The sequence below is a fragment of the Oncorhynchus keta genome, chromosome 8 (genome assembly GCF_023373465.1).
Source record: "Oncorhynchus keta strain PuntledgeMale-10-30-2019 chromosome 8, Oket_V2, whole genome shotgun sequence".
Taxonomy (NCBI): Eukaryota; Metazoa; Chordata; class Actinopteri; order Salmoniformes; family Salmonidae; genus Oncorhynchus; species Oncorhynchus keta.
The window spans coordinates 25,344,754-25,362,939 of record NC_068428.1 but is presented as its reverse complement, the minus strand read 5'-3'; the positions used below and the strand labels follow the sequence as shown (position 1 = coordinate 25,362,939).

At 44.1% G+C, this 18,186-nt stretch overlaps 1 protein-coding gene across 4 annotated transcripts in view; it reads right to left on the bottom strand.

Moving 5' to 3' along the window:
- The window catches only part of LOC118387048 (SAM and SH3 domain-containing protein 1-like), a 342,773-nt gene that overhangs the window by 131,731 nt on the left and 192,856 nt on the right, over nt 1–18,186 (bottom strand). Inside the window, exon 1 of one of the 4 annotated variants that reach the window (XM_052523875.1) lies at nt 245–295. The exons of the other annotated variants lie outside the window; for them this stretch is intronic. Within the exon in view, the coding sequence (XP_052379835.1) occupies nt 245–280 (36 nt within the window). The 5' untranslated portion in view covers nt 281–295. Of the gene's footprint in view, nt 1–244; nt 296–18,186 lie in introns of those variants that run through there. 4 annotated transcript variants of the gene reach the window in all.

Sequence of the window (18,186 nt, the reverse complement as noted above, 5' to 3'; positions counted from 1 at the left end):
ATTGGTATAAAGTTAGCTAGAAACCACACGTGTCTATCCAGATAATGAAAAGGCACCCACAAAAGAAAATGTAAGGAACTTATTCACCTTATTTACGAACCCATAAACAAAACAATGTCAGAACTTTCTGTTTTGACTTTCACTGCAGCGTTCTTGCATTAGTCAATAAGACAATAACTTAGAATTCACAACCTTGAGCAAGGAGACTTGTGTGCCTTTCAGAAACAATGAGGTGAATACTTACACGACATTTGCGGTGTGTACGATCATGAGCAGTCATTCTAGTCTATTATTTCACTTCCACTGTGAAAACCACGAGCATGAGCTGACTTGGCTTTGCTGTACCACAGCCGAAGCCTGCCAGCAGCCTACCTACCAGAGATTGCACCGTGTCCATTACAATGTAGAAACATGCATATCAGCTTTCAATAGTTATCCATATTACCGGAGCTTCATCTTATTCTTTTGAACTATTTCTATGGCAGATTTGCTGTTGCAATTTATGGAAGACAGCCAAAACTTTTGAGATAACAATAAATGGCGAAGTCTAAGATAGGCCTGTGGTTTCCATCTGTGGCAAAGTTTTCCTTAAATCAATACAGCTCCAGAACCAGCTGGCAAATCTTTTGAATACGGTGTAGTAAAAAACAGCAACAACCGATAACATTAGCTAGCTGGATTAGGTTAGCAATATAGGTAGCTAGCTAAAGGGAAAGGGGATACCTAGTCAGTTGTACAACTGAATGCATTCAACTGAAATGTGTCTTCCGCATTTAACTCAACCCCTCTGAATCAGAGCTAGATAAGGTTAGCATGCTAGCTAGCTACACTGACAGCTGTCAGTGCCCTATTTGTTGATGCTTATCAACTCCATGTGGAAATTCCCACATAGCCTTCGTCATTCTTCAGAGGTGGATCCTAGATGTGCATTTCCTCTCTAGGACAGGAAATTACATCGAAATAATGGCGGCAACTTCCTCCTGGGGTGTTCTGTAAATCAAAGCCGGTCTAAACTAGACCTAAACCTTGCCCAGACCAATGCAGCCAAGCCTAAATCCAGTCCTGTTCCAGCCACACCCAGATTGAATGGCATGAGAGAGGGAGGGAGAAAGAGAATGTGATGGAATCATGTAGGATAAGATGGGGCAGTCCTGGAGCCGCAGCACCCTCTGGGGCTAGGGATAGGAAGTACAGGAACTAGTCACACAAGCATTTTTTTTTTTACCTTTATTTAACTGGGCAAGTCAGTTAAGAACAAATTCTTATTTACAATGACAGCCTACTGGGGAACAGTGGGTTAATTGCCTTGTTCAGGTGTAAAACAACTTTTTTTTTTTACCTTGTCAGCTCAGGAATTTGATCCAGCAACCTTTCAGTTACTAGCCCAACACTCTAACCACAAGGGTACCTGCCTCCCCCAAGCATGAAGTAGAGTGAAGAATAGGGGAGAAGCAGAGTACTGCTGTTCAGTTTACACACCTTACACTTTAGAAACCAGAAAAGCAACATTTGTTGACTTATTCATTGTGGCCACTTGAGCCCCACCCACACAAATACACACACACACACACACACACACACACACACACACACACACACACACACACACACACACACACACACACACACACACACACACACACACACATACACACACACACACATTCACACACATTCCTCAGTTTAACATAGTCACGGATAACATTCTTGCTATGAAAGATGGCTGTGGTGTCTCCATTAATGTTTACATGGTTTGCAGCTGTCGTAGGAAAAGAGAACCATTCAATTCATTTGAGAAATTACTGTGTTTGTGAAATTACTCTTTGGAGTCAGAGGCTGGGGCTGAGGGTTGAGGGGAGGATGGCTGCACCCTGCTCCCTGGCAGAGCTCCATGGAGGCGCTACGGACCAGAGCCCCGTGACTATAGCCTCCTCTACCCCCCCTCCTCTTTCTATATAACATCAGCCTCCTCAGTCTCGTCTCTCTTTCTATATAACATCAGCCTCCTCAGCCTCTCTTCTCTTTCTATATAACATCAGCCTCCTCAAACCCCCACTCTCTCTAACATGGACAGATACAGCTAGTCTTTAGTGTGTGCTGACCAGAGAGCACAGGCCAATAGCGCCACCCATCTGCCAGTAGAGAGAATGACCCTTCTCCTTCAAACCATCAAGTCACTGTAAATTCAATAAACAATGTATGCCAAATCATACATCATTAAACACTTATATCGTCAATGTCTACAGGGAGAATGCTATCAGTTTCAGAATAGGTAGACTTCTTCAGAAACCAATACTACAACCATACTGAACCCCTCTTTAATCAAAACCATACTGAACCCCTCTTTAATCAAAACCCTACTGAACCCCTCTTTAATCAAATGCCTACGGAACCCCTCTATAATCAAACCCCTACTGAACCCCTCTATAATCAAACCCCTACTGAACCCCCCTATAATCAAACCCTTACTGAGCCCCTCTATAATCAAACCTCTACTGAACCCCTCTTTAATCAAACCCGTACTGAACCCCTCTATAATCAAACCCCTACTGAACCCCTCTATAATCAAACCCCTACTGAACCCCTCTATAATCAAACCCTTACTGAGCCCCTCTATAATCAAACCTCTACTGAACCCCGCTTTAATCAAACACCTACTGAACCCCTCTATAATCAAACCTCTACTGAACCCCTCTATAATTAAACCTCTACTGAACCCCTCTATAATCAAAGCCTTACTGAGCCCCTCTATAATCAAACCTCTACTGAACCCCGTTTTAATCAAACGCCTACTGAACCCCTCTATAATCAAACCCATACTGAACCCCTCTATAATCAAAGCTGTTCTTCATTGTGTCTGACTGTCTGTCAAAGGGAGAGGTTTAGTCATGTTGTGTTGGTGATGTGATCCCCATGGAGGTGGTGGGGTTTAGCTCCGCAGTTCTAGACAAGATAGGGAGCCCCAGGCCAGATACTGACTGTGAGAAAGTCCTGATGCTGAGAGCTGGCCCCCGCTGATATGGGTCCCCTGGGACCCTCCGGTGCCGAGGTCATCACCCCCCCCTCACTCTCACAAGTCATATATCACTGCATGACATCACCGCTGATACACGCAGGCCCGTTACCATGGGCAACAAAAACAGGAAAAGCTTGTGTACTGCTGGGTCTGACTTAGGGTGGAGTGTGGATGTTCTGAGAGGAGATGAGACCAGACAATAGAGATCCAATGATCAGACAATAGAGATCCATTGTATCCCAACAAAACATTAAACCCTGCTTGCTGTAAAATACTCTACTTTCCTTCTCCCTAGTTCCCTTATGAGGAATAAGGATGGACATAAGCCTACTATTTGTGGTTCTGCAGTAATGTGTCCCGTGTAGCTTAGTCCCATGTGGCTCAGTTGGTAGAGCTTGGCAGTGGGTTTGATTCCCATGGGGGACGAATACAAAAAAAATATTAAAATGTATGCACTCACTACTGTAGCTCGCTCTGGATGGGAGTGTCTGTTAAATCACTATGCGTGTAATCATGGCTGTGTGGTTCTCCCCACACACATTACAGTATAATCTGTGAGTGATATGTTTCACTGCCCAGGTAATACCACTAATCCTCTCATCTCAATGGGATTTCTGACCTGCTAATATACCACCATTTAATTCAACCACAGGTCCCTTTTGTAGGCCTACTTGCCCTCTGACATGTTTAAATATCAATGTAATAAGCTTTTCATTTCAGCCTCTACGCAAGCCACATAAATCCAGAAAAAGGAAATGGCTTCAGAGCTGTTATCAAAATAAATAGCCACGGGGGGTGTGGTGATAGCGTTGGGAGAAGGGAAGGTAAACAGCTTGGTTTAATTGGATACTGTGTTACTGTGTGATGTGTGTCATCCTGACCAACACACAGAGGCAGCCAGGCATCACACACAAACACAGTGCACAGGGAACCTACCTACCTACAGCCATTTTTTCCTCACTTTCATCCTTGACTTTCATCCCTGATCAGAACGAAGGATGACCATTTTTTTCCTACAGGATTGGTCTGATTGGTCTGGTCAGGATGGGTTTGGTTTGTGATGTCATGGTGAAATGACCATGACATCTGGCCATTACATCTCTATGACTGGGCAGAGTGTGAAGAAGGACGTTGTGGTGACGTGATAGTCCTAACTGAGGCCCAGACAGACAGGACGCAGACAGGATGGGTTGTTACTGCAGATCCATTTACTCTAACAAAGACATCATAGAAGCCAATTCATGTTAGTATGCTCACAAAATCCAAAATAAACTAGAGGAAAATGGCTTTCCCCCTTGCTTCTGTGTTACACATTGGGAAATTCAATTCCCTACTCTCCCTTGTAACAATATGACTGCATCTCTCACAAAAGAAGACATAAAGTGTACATAAACTATTATAAAGATGATTTGTGTGCATGTTGAAATATTTTAATGGAGGATACGTGCTACAGTATCCAGGATTCTACAACTGCTACTGTATTCTGATTTATTTCACCTACAGTACCCAGGATTCTACAACTTCCACTGTATTCTGATTTATTTCACCTACAGTATCCAGGATTCTACAACTTCTACTGTATTCTGATTTATTTCAACTACAGCATCCAGGATTCTACAACTTCTACTGTATTCTGATTTATTTCACCTACAGCATCCAGGATTCTACAACTTCTACTGTTTTCTGATTTATTTCACCTACAGCATCCAGGATTCTACAACTTCTACTGTATTCTGATTTATTTCACCTACAGCATCCAGGATTCTACAACTTCTACTGTATTCTGATTTATTTCACCACCAGCATCCAGGATTCTACAACTTCTACTGTATGCTGATTTATTTCACCACCAGCATCCAGGATTCTACAACTGCTACTGTATTCTGATTTATTTCACCTACAGTATCCAGGATTCTACAACTTCTACTGTATTCTGATTTATTTCACCTACAGTATCCAGGATTCTACAACTTCTACTGTATTCTGATTTATTTCACCTACAGTATCCAGGATTCTACAACTTCTACTGTATTCTGATTTATTTCAACTACAGCATCCAGGATTCTACAACTTCTACTGTATTCTGATTTATTTCACCTACAGCATCCAGGATTCTACAACTTCTACTGTTTTCTGATTTATTTCACCTACAGCATCCAGGATTCTACAACTTCTACTGTATTCTGATTTATTTCACCACCAGCATCCAGGATTCTACAACTTGTACTGTATTCTGATTTATTTCACCTACAGCATCCAGGATTCTACAACTTCCACTGTATTCTGATTTATTTCACCTACAGCATCCAGGATTCTACGACTTCTACTGTATTCTGATTTATTTCACCACCAGCATCCAGGATTCTACAACTTCTACTGTATTCTGATTTATTTCACCTACAGCATCCAGGATTCTACAACTTCCACTGTATTCTGATTTATTTCACCTACAGCATCCAGGATTCTACGACTTCTACTGTATTCTGATTTATTTCACCTACAGCATTCAGGATTCTACAACTTCTACTGTATTCTGATTTATTTCACCTACAGCATCCAGGATTCTACAACTTCTACTGTATTCTGATTTATTTCACCTACAGCATCCAGGATTCTACAACTTCTACTGTATTCTGATTTATTTCACCTACAGCATCCAGGATTCTACAACTTCTACTGTATTCTGATTTATTTCACCACCAGCATCCAGGATTCTACAACTTCTACTGTATTCTGATTTATTTCACATAAAGTATCCAGGATTCTACAACTTCTACTGTATTCTGATTTATTTCACCTACAGCATCCAGGATTCTACAACTTCTACTGTATTCTGATTTATTTCACATAAAGTATCCAGGATTCTACAACTTCTACTGTTTTCTGATTTATTTCACCTACAGCATCCAGGATTCTACAACTTCTACTGTATTCTGATTTATTTCACCTACAGCATCCAGGATTCTACAACTTCTACTGTATTCTGATTTATTTATTTGGAGTTCCAGGTCTCCGGTAGCCTCTGGAACTGCCGATCTGCGGCCAACAAGGCAGAGTTCATCTCAGCCTATGCCTCCCTCCAGTCCCTTGACTTCTTGGCACTGACGGAAACATGGATCACCACAGATAACACTGCTACTCCTACTGCTCTCTCCTCGTCCGCCCACGTGTTCTCGCACACCCCGAGAGCTTCTGGTCAGCGGGGTGGTGGCACCGGGATCCTCATCTCTCCCAAGTGGTCTTTCTCTCTTTCTCCCCTTACCCATCTGTCTATCGCCTCCTTTGAATTCCATGCTGTCACAGTTACCAGCCCTTTCAAGCTTAACATCCTTATCATTTATCGCCTCCAGGTTCCCTCGGAGAGTTCATCAATGAGCTTGATGCCTTGATAAGCTCCTTTCCTGAGGACAGCTCACCTCTCACAGTTCTGGGCGACTTTAACCTCCCCACGTCTACCTTTGACTCATTCCTCTCTGCCTCCTTCTTTCCACTCCTCTCCTCTTTTGACCTCACCCTCTCACCTTCCCCCTACTCACAAGGCAGGCAATACGCTTGACCTCATCTTTACTAGATGCTGTTCTTCCACTAACCTCATTGCAACTCCTCCAAGTCTCCGACCACTACCTTGTATCCTTTTCCCTCTCGCTCTCATCCAACACTTCCCACACTGCCCCTACTCGGATGGTATTGCGCCGTCCCAACCTTCGCTCTCTCTCCCCCGCTACTCTCTCCTCTTCCATCCTATCATCTCTTCCTCTGCTCAAACTTTCTCCAACCTATCTCCTGATTCTGCCTCCTCAACCCTCCTCTCCTCCCTTACTGCATCCTTTGACTCTCTATGTCCCCTATCCTCCAGGCCGGCTCGGTCCTCCCTCCCGCTCCGTGGCTCGACGACTCATTGCGAGCTCACAGAACAGGGCTCCGGGCAGCCGAGCGGAAATGGAGGAAAACTCGCCTCCCTGCGGACCTGGCATCCTTTCACTCCCTCCTCTCTACATTTTCCTCCTCTGTCTCTGCTGCTAAAGCCACTTTCTACCATTCTAAATTCCAAGCATCTGCCTCTAACCCTAGGAAGCTCTTTGCCACCTTCTCCTCCCTCCTGAATCCCCCCCTCCTCCCTCTCTGCAGATGACTTCGTCAACCATTTTGAAAAGAAGGTCGACGACATCCGATCCTCGTTTGCTAAGTCAAACGACACCGCTGGTTCTGCTCACACTGCCCTACCCTATGCTCTGACCTCTTTCTCCCCTCTCTCTCCAGATGAAATCTCGCGTCTTGTGACGGCCGGCCGCCCAACAACCTGCCCGCTTGACCCTATCCCCTCCCTCTCTTCTCCAGACCATTTCCGGAGACCTTCTCCCTTACCTCACCTCGCTCATCAACTCATCCCTGACCGCTGGCTACGTCCCTCCCGTCTTCAAGAGAGCGAGAGTTGCACCCTTCTGAAAAAACCTACACTCGATCCCTCCGATGTCAACAACTACAGACCAGTATCCCTTCTCTCTTTTCTCTCCAAAACTCTTGAGCGTGCCGTCCTTGGCCAGCTCTACCGCTATCTCTCTCAGAATGACCTTCTTGATCCAAATCAGTCAGGTTTCAAGACTAGTCATTCAACTGAGACTGCTCTTCTCTGTATCACGGAGGCGCTCCGCACTGCTAAAGCTAACTCTCTCTCCTCTGCTCTCATCCTTCTAGACCTATCGGCTGCCTTCGATACTGTGAACCATCAGATCCTCCTCTCCACCCTCTCCGAGTTGGGCATCTCCGGCGCGGCCCACGCTTGGATTGCGTCCTACCTGACAGGTCGCTCCTACCAGGTGACGTGGCGAGAATCTGTCTCCTCACCACGCGCTCTCACCACTGGTGTCCCCAGGGCTCTGTTCTAGGCCCTCTTATTCTCGCTATACACCAAGTCACTTGGCTCTGTCATAACCTCACATGGTCTCTCCTATCATTGCTATGCAGACGACACACAATTAATCTTCTCCTTTCCCCTTCTGATGACCAGGTGGCGAATCGCATCTCTGCATGTCTGGCAGACATATCAGTGTGGATGACGGATCACCACCTCAAGCTGAACCTCAGCAAGATGGAGCTCCTCTTCCTCCCGGGGAAGGACTGCCCGTTCCATGATCTCGCCATCACGGTTGACAACTCCATTGTGTCCTCCTCCCAGAGCGCTAAGAACCTTGGCGTGATCCTGGACAACACCCTGTCGTTCTCAACTAACATCAAGGCGGTGTCCCGTTCCTGTAGGTTCATGCTCTACAACATCCGCAGAGTACGACCCTGCCTCACACAGGAAGCGGCGCAGGTCCTAATCCAGGCACTTGTCATCTCCCGTCTTGATTACTGCAACTCACTGTTGGCTGGGCTCCCTGCCTGTGCCATTAAACCCCTACAACTCATCCAGAACGCCGCAGCCCGTCTGGTGTTCAACCTTCCCAAGTTCTCTCACGTCACCCCGCTCCTCCGCTCTCTCCACTGGCTTCCAGTTGAAGCTCGCATCCGCTACAAGACCATGGTGCTTGCCTACGGAGCGGTGAGGGGAACGGCACCTCAGTACCTCCAGGCTCTGATCAGGCCCTACACCCAAACAAGGGCACTGCGTTCATCCACCTCTGGCCTGCTCGCCTCCCTACCACTGAGGAAGTACAGTTCCCGCTCAGCCCAGTCAAAACTGTTCGCTGCTCTGGCCCCCAATGGTGGAACAAACTCCCTCACGACGCCAGGACAGCGGAGTCAATCACCACCTTCCGGAGACACCTGAAACCCCACCTCTTCAAGGAATACCTAGGATAGGGTAAGTAAGGGTAAGTAATCCTTCTCAACCCCCCCCCTTCTCCCCCTAAAAAGATTTAGATGCAAGTGGCTGTTCCACTGGATGTCATAAGGTGTATGCACCAATTTGTAAGTCGCTCTGGATAAGAGCGTCTGCTAAATGACTTAAATGTAAATGTAATGTATTTCACCTACAGCATCCAGGATTCTACAACTTCTACTGTATTCTGATTTATTTCACCTACAGTATCCAGGATTCTACAACTTCTACTGTATTCTGATTTATTTCATCTACAGCATCCAGGATTCTACAACTTCTACTGTATTATGATTTATTTAACCTACAGCATCCAGGATTCTACAATTTCTACTGTATTCTGATTTATTTCACATAAAGTATCCATGATTCAACAACTTCTACTGTATTCTGATTTATTTCAGCTACAGCATCCAACAACTTTTTATTTTATTTTATTTATCCGTTATTTTACCAGGTAAGTTGACTGAGAATACATTCTCATTTACAGCAACGACCTGAGGAATAATTACAGGGGAGAGGAGGGGGATGAATGAGCCAATTGTAAACTGGGTATTATTAGGTGACCGTGATGGTTTGATGGCCAGATTGGGAATTTAGCCAGGACGCCAGGGTTAACACCCCTACTCTTACGATAAGTGCCATGGGATCTGCCATGGGATCTTTAATGACCGCAGAGAGCCAGGATACATGTTTAACATCCCATCCGAAAGACAGCACCCTACACAGGGCAGTCCCCAATCACTGCCCTGGGACATGGGATATTTTTTAGACCAGAGGAAAGAGTGCCTCCTACTTGCCCTCCAACACCACTTCCAGCAGCATCTGGTCTCCCATCCAGGGACTGACCAGGACCAACCCTGCTTAACGTCAGAAGTAAGCCAGCAGTGGTATGCATGGTGGTATGTATTCTACGGTATTCTGACTTATTTCACATACAGTACCAGTCAAAGGTTTGGACATACCTACTCATTCAAGGGTTTCTCTTTATGTTTACTATTTTCTAAATTGTAGAATAATATTGAAGACATCAAAACTAAGAAATAACACATATGGAATCATCTAGTAACCAATAAAGTGTTAAACAAATCAAAATATATTTTAGATTTTAGATTCTTTAAAGTAGCCACCCTTTGCCTTGATGACAGCTTTGCACACTCTTTGCATGCTCTTTAAAGAATTATTGCGATATCAAAGGGATGTTTTGTGAACCCGGATACAGGTGTTATCTGAATTTCAGCACAACTGGATAGTTTTCGTGTTTTGGGATCTCTTGTCGTATCCCCACAATTTTCCCACAGCCTAAATAAATGTTTTTGGAACTTTTAAAGAACAGACAACGTTCTTGTAACATCAGTTGAATGCTTTTTTTGCACCCTATAAGAAACATTGTAGAATAATCAGCACAACTGGACAGTTTTGGGGTTTTGTGAACATATATTTTGTGATTTTCACATGTTGTTCTCACTAGACTGTTCCCACAACCTAATGAAACATTCTGGGAACCTTTTAAAGAACATATTAAATGTGTTCTAGGAACATTCTGGGAACCTTTTAAAGAACATATTAAATGTGTTTTAGGAACATTCTGGGAACCTTTTAAAGAACATTAAATGTGTTCTAGGAACATTCTGGCAACAACAGGCAAATATTTTATATAAACATTCTATAATCAGCACCTCAACTGGACAGTTTTGTGTTATGAGAACATTTTCTGCGACCTAACAAATGTTCAGGGTACTTTAACAGAATCAATTTTGGCTTGCTGGGAGTCCTCTGACCCCCACCATATGGCTTGGCAATAGCCTGGACTGGAATGTCATTACCTAATTGGAACCAAGTGCAACTCCGAGCAGAGCAGCCATAACTCCCATTGCCAAGCTCACAAAAGCCTCACGGTAACATGTTTCATAAGCCCACAGTGGGACACTCAGCAAACACACTGGTGTTTTCTACAGATATGCTAGACAGCTGGTGTTGATGGAGACCTCAGCAGAGTGTTTGAGAGTGAACACACTCTCAGAAGTGAGTGTGAGGGACTGTCACACACACATGAATATGTGGCTCCTCTGGGACTTGGGAGTTGAAACCCAGAGAGGGACATTGACAGATTTACTGATCGGCACAGGCTTTGGCTATTGCCTTGATGACGGATGACATTCTTGACTAGCTTGATGCGTTGATGAGAGAAGTGACATAGGAACCTTGGGTTAAAGCTTCTATTTAACAACACAGAGGTGATGCTGATGACAGAAGACATTATTATTATATTATTATTATTACATGCCCTGACTAAGCGCTTTAGAGAGAGAGAGTGAGAGAGTGCGAGAGACAGAGAGAGAGAGTGTGTGTGTGAGGCGGTATGTGTGTGTGCTCAGATAAGAGAGCTAGGGAGATAAAAACACAGGTCAGAGATGAAAACATGAGTCAAATTTTAGACGCTATGCTGAAGACATGATATTTCTGCCCTATAATAAGAAAGGATGGATGGAGGAGAGGAGAATGGATGGAGAGATAGAGGAATAACTCCAATGTGATCCACATCATTCATCGAGTCATCTGTTCTCGAAGTGTTTTGCTATACTTAATAGACTAGAGGGCTTTATTTTGAGTAAACTTGTTCCTGTTATTACATATGATTATAGTCCAAGGTGTTTACCCATCCTTTTTGCATAAAGTCAGTAGAATTCATAGACACGTTCAACTTGGCTGTATTTTCAAAGATGCCCCTGAGAGATGTCGCCTCCTGTTAACAATGAAAAGTAGTTTACAGTATTTTATGTTTTAGATACAGTAAATGTGGCTGTGTACATAGTATGCATTTTTTCTCCTTCAAGTTTCAAGTTTTAATGTCACCTGCACAAGTACAGTGAAATGCCTTTCTTGCAAACTCTAAACCCAACAATGCAGTAATCAATATCAATGTAGTACTAAAAATAACACAAGGTTGAACAAAAACACACAAGAAATACTGTTCAGGAGCCTGTTAGTGTCAGACTTGATACACTGATACCTCTTGCCATGCAGAAACAGAGAGAAAAATCTATGGCTTGTGTGGCTGGAGTCTTCAACGCTTTTCCGGGCCTTCCTTTCACACCGCCTGATATAGAGGTCCTAGATGGCAGGGAGCCTCGCCCCAGTGATGTACTGGGGTATCTCCACCACCCTCTGTAGCACCATGCGATTGAGGGTGGTGCTGTTGCCATACCAAGCAGTGATGCAGCCGGTCTCAATGGTGCAGCTGTATAACTTTTTGAGGACTTGATGCCAAACCTTTTCAACCTCCTGAGGGGGAAGAGGTGCTGTCGTGCCTTCATCACGACTGTGCGTGTGTGTGTGGATCGATTTAAGTCCTTAGTGATTTGGACACTGAGGAACTTAAGGCTCTCGACCCGCTCCACCGTAGCCCTGTCGATGTGGATTGGGCACATAGGCTGTGACTTACTTAGAATGACATACAAATTAAACTAACAATGACTTATTAGTGCCTTTGAATTCATCAGTCTGTGGCTTCAGGCTGATGCAATGATGTCTGGAGAGAAGGCCCGAAGCGGAGAATATCCTCTCCACACTTGCAGAGCCACTGGGTGTGCTAAACACCCTTTTGGCCACTTTCCAGACTGGGCAGAGATGCAGAGTTGTTTTTAAAATGATCTTTCTATAGATAGGCCGAAAGGTTTTTAAGCTAAATAACCCAATCAATACGGAAAGCTTCTTGAAAGTGGGAATATGCCAGGCAACTATGGCCTATTGTATAGATAATAGAACAAAAATGAACAAAACATTTGAGATCAGATTTTTTTTTATACATACTTAGTGTTTATACTTTGCTACAATGACACACTTAGTTATCTACCCACCTCGTTCCTTTCTGTTAGCATGTGCATGTAGTAAATACACCATCGTGCTTTCAGGATAAGTGTCTTTTCAGATTCCACTATGATTCTTTAGACACTACATCACCACACTCCCTCTCTTGCTGTTGGTCCTCATCTTTATAAGTCACCTTGATTTAGTGTGTTTTATCAGTTTCTTTATGAAAATATTTAGCGAACTCCATGACAGTAGCTAAAGCAAGGGGCCATAGCAGCACACAAGTAGACTACAAATGCATATTTGGCCGGGCTTGCCCTGAGCTCGTGAAGTGAGCACTACTGGAGCGAAATTGAAGTGGGCGCTCCAGCCTTTGGGAATCTCGCTCTGCGCTCCAGTCAAATTGGAAAATATTGATACACATGGGACACTGCTGAGTGTTGAAAAACCAAGGAGCGCTGCAGTTCTTGGCACAAACTGGTGCGCCTGGCACCTACTACCATACCCTGTTCAAAGGCACTGACATTTTTATTTTTGTCTTTCCCATTCAGCCTCAGAATGGCGCACACACACATTCCATGTTTCAACTGGTCTTAGTATTTTATTATGATCCCCATTAGCTGTTGTGAAAGCAGCAGCTACTCTTCCTGGGGTCCAACACAAAACAAAAAACATGACATGATACAGAACATTAACAAAGAAAAACAGCTCAAGGACAGAACTACATACAGTTGAAGTGGGAAGGTTACATATACTTAAGTTGGAGTCATTAAAACTCGTTTTTCAACCACTCCACAAAATCCTTGTTAACAAACTATAGTTTTGGCAAGTCGGTTAGGACATCTACTTTGTGCGTGATGCAAGTAATTTTTCCAACAATTGTTGAGTGACAAATTATTTCACTTATAATTCACTATATAACAATTCCAGTGTGTCAGAAGTTTACATACACTAAGTTGACTGTGCCTTTAAACAGCTTGGAAAATTCCAGAAAATTACATCATGGCTTCAGAAGCTTCAGATAGACTAATTGACATAAATTGAGTCAATTGGATGTGTACCTGTGGATGTATTTCAAGGCCTTCCTTCAATCAGAAAAATAACTGTAGACCTCCACAAGTCAGGTTCATCCTTCTGAGCAATTTCCAAATGCCTGAAGGTACCACGTTCATCTGTACAAACAATAGTATGCAAGTATAAACACCATGTCTCCTAGAGATGAACTTACTTTGATGCGAAAAGTGCAAATCAATCCCAGAACAACAGCAAAGGACCTTGTGGAGATACTGGAGGAAACAGGTACAAAAGTATCTATATCCACAGTAAAATGAGTCCTATATCGACATAACCTGAAAGGCCGCTCAGCAAGGAAGAAGCAACTGCTCCAAACCCGCCATAAAAAAGCCAGACTATGGTTTGCAACTGCACATGGCGACAAAGATTGTACTTTTTGGAGAAATGTCCTCTGGTCTGATGAAAAAAAATAGAACTGTTTGGCCATAATGACCATCGTTGAGTTTGGAGGAAAAAGGGGGATGCTTGCAAGCCAAAGAACACCATCCCAACTGTGAAGCATGTGGGTGGCAGCATCATGTTGTGGGAGTGCTTTGCTGCAGGATGGACTGCTGCACTTCACAAAACAGACAGCATCATGAGAAAGGAAAATTAGGTGGATATACTGAAGCAACATCTCAAGACATTAGTCAGGAAGTTAAAGCTTGGGTCGCAAATGGGTCTTCCAAATGGACAATAATCCCAAGCATACTTCCAAAGTTGTGGCAAAATGGCTTAATAACAACAAAGTCAAGGTATTGGAGTGGCCATCACAAAGCCCTGACCTCAATCCTATAGAAAATGTGAGCAGAATTTAAAAAGCATATGCAAGCAAGGAGGCCTACAAAAATGACTCAGTTACACCAGCTCTGTCAGGAGGAATGGGCCAAAATTCACCCAACTTATTGTGTGAATCTTGTGGAAGGCTACCCAAAACATTTGACCCAAGTTAAACAATTTAAAGGCAATGCTACCAAACACTAATTGAGTGTATGTAAACTTCTGACCCACTGGGAATGTGATGAAAGAAATAAAAGCTGAAATAAATCATTCTCTCCCAAAAAAATGGCACATGTAGCCTACATATTAATACATGCACACAAACTATCTAGGTCAACTAGGGGAGAGGCGTTGTGCCGTGAGGTGTTGCTTCATCTGTTTTTTAAAACTATGCTTGTTCTGGATTTGGGGACTGAGAAAAGACCCCTAGTGGCATGTCTGGTGGGGTAAGTGTGTGTGTCAGAGCCACCATCCCTAGAAGTTCAGCATCCCGGAGTCGCCTCTTCACTGTTGACGTTGAGACTGGTGTTTTGCAGGTACTATATAATGAAGCTGCCAGATGAGGACTTGTGAGGCGTCTGTCTCCAACTAGACACTCTAATCTACTTGTCCTCTGGCTCAGTTGTGCACCAGGGCCTCCCACTCCTCTTTCTATTCTGGTTAGAGTCCGTTTGCTCTGTTTTGTGAAGGGAGTAGTAGACAGCGTTGTACAAGATCTTCAGTTTCTATGTAATTTCTCGCATGGAATAGCCTTCATTTCTCAGATCAAGAATAGACTGATGAGTTTCAGAAGAAAGTTATTTGTTTCCGGCCATTATGAGCCTGTAATAGAACCCACAAATGCTGATACTCAACTAGTCTAAAGAAGGACAGTTTTTATTGCTTCTTTAATCAGTACAACAGTTTTCAGCTGTGCTAACATAATTGCAAAAGGGTTTTCTAATGATCAATTAGCCTTTTAAAATGATGGATTAGCTAACACAATGTGCCATTGGAACACAGGATTGATGGTTGCTGATAATGGGCCTCTGTATGTAGATATTCCATTAAAAATCAGCAGTCTCCAGCTACAGTAGTCATTTACAACATTAACAATGTCTACACTGTATTTCTCATCAATTTGATGTTATTTTAATGCACCAAAAATGTGCTTTTCTTTCAAAAACAAGGACATTCCTCAGTGACCCCAAACTTTTGAATGGTAGTGTATATGGTTGAATCATCAGCAGACATGGACACAGTCTTTGTTCAAGCAGGTCATTGGTAAAAATAGAAAAGCGTAGAGGGCCTAGAGAGCTACCCTGCGGCACAAAACACCCTGCATGTTTGACATTAGAGAGGCTTCGCTTAAAGAAAACACTCTGAGTCCTATTAGATAGATAGCTCTGAATCCACGATAATGGCAGAAGTATTCTCAGCAACATGGTATGGTCAATAATATTGACACTGCACTGAAATCTAACAGTATAGCTCCCACAATCTTCTTATTATCAATATCTTACAACCAATCCTCAGTCATTTGTGTCAGTGTTGAGTGCGCTTCTCTATAAGCATGCTGAAAGTCTGTTGTCAATTTGTTTACAGAGAAATAGCACCATTTTTTCCAACAGTTTGCTAAGAGCTGGCAGCTTTACCACTTTTGGGTGGAAAGAAAAGGTGTTCTTAATGTCTTGTATACTCAATGTACTGCGGGCGCACACACACACACACACACACACACACACACACACACACACACACACACACACACACACACACACACACACACACACACACACACACACACACACACACACACACACACACACACACACACACACACACACACACAAGCCTGAACAGATATGTAGCCTAGCGGTTAAGAGCGTTTGGCCAGTATTCCGAAAGGTCACTGGTTGAATCCCAGAGCCAACTAGGTAAAAAGTCTGTTGATGTGCCCTTGAGCAAGGCAGTTAACCCTAATTTCTCCTGTAAGTCTCTCTGGATAAAAGAATCTGATGAATGTAACAAGAGGACCACAAGAAAAAAGCAGTAACACATGTACATATGGAGTTGAGAAAAGACTGTCAAACAACCCCAGTGTGGGCGTTAATGTAATGAGGGATGGTGTTCACCGTCTCTCTCTTCTCTTGCTCCACAGACACGACTGGGGGATCATATACAGTAACATGATCTGTGGTGTGACGGAGCAGAAAGGCTGCAGCAGATGTTACAAAGGTTTCCTCACTTCCTCTGTAAATCTGGGTGTCCAGGCAGGACATGCCGAACGTGACGGCTGATGATGTCATCCATCCTTCACCGGTTGGTAGTGTGGGGCGGTGGAGCTGTGCCCTGGCCTGGCACAGACCAGTGGATAGTTAGTTATACAGAGCTGGGCTGTTGAAACAAAGGACAGGGCTTTCTGCTGTTGGCACAGTAATAGGGAGCTGAAGCTTTGAATACAGCACCCAGGCTCTACACTGGAATCTCTGTCTTTTCATTAACGGATTCCATTCTGTTCGAAATCCCATCACTGTGCATACCATACAACGCGAAGGGATGGACGTGTGTGTGTGTGTGTGTGTAGCTGCTCTGCTGATGGTATGACTGCATGACAGAGGGGATAGGCAGAACAAAGAGGCTCACAGGGTTAGGATCAGCCATTGCAGGGCACATTGTAGAGACAGGGAAGTGTTGGCATTGTAAAGCTAATGCTAAGCGGATCATCTGCAGAGCTCACATCTGGCCCGTCCACATCTATTAGGTAGACACATCCACAACATACTGACTGACAGGCAGACAGGCAGGCCATGAGTCTCCATTTGTTTCATCCACAACAAAGTCTACTTTAAACAAGTCAACAAATCCCAAATGTCCACCATCCCTGAGAGAGAAGTGGTCTCTAGTCTACACGAGCTGACGTGTCTCATGAGAATTGGGCTCAGAGGTCTATCTCTATAGCAACGCTTTGACAGACTACTAGAGAATAAAGACGACAAAGTAGAGAATAAAGAAGAGAAAAAAGGAGAGAAAGAGAGGAGGAGGGAGAGAGTCTAGGGAGAAAGACAGTCTGTCTGACTGGCAGAGACAGCTACTACAGCGAGAGAGAGAAAGAGAGAGAGAAAGAGAGTGAGAAAGAGAGAGAGGGCTTTGACGGCTGAAACTCCATTAATTACCTCCCAGGCAGAGAAGACCAGAACAGAACAGAGGAGCCCTTCCTTCACATCACTGTGCCAACTCACTACAATCTACCTCCAGACCCCCCTCGGGCCATGGGTAGCTCCATCCCGGTGCCAACAATATACCTCCCCCTCTGCCTGTAGGTAGCTGATTTAGCCTGTCAGTTGTTCCTGTGAGCTTCCCCTGCCTCCCCTCGATGAGAACTCCCAGCTAAAGAACTCAAATCAAGCCTGTTTGTTCAGCTCTATTTCTGTCTATGTCTCTGTCTATTTCTTTGTTCTGAAGGCTCTTTGTCCATAGATTCAGATATCCTTCATACAGAACATTACACACTGGGTCTGGGTCTGGGTCTGGGACTGGGTCTGGGTCTGGGTCTGGGTCTGGGTCTTGGACTGGGTCTGGGACTGTACAATACAATAAAGCAGGCCTGCTCGGGGAGCTACCTTGGGAGGTTTTTGGCTCCATACCTCCTTCCCTCCTGTATCGCTCCTTCCCCTCTTTCCCCTCCCTCCCTCCGCTCCCTTGTTTCTTGTCAGCTGACCGCTGT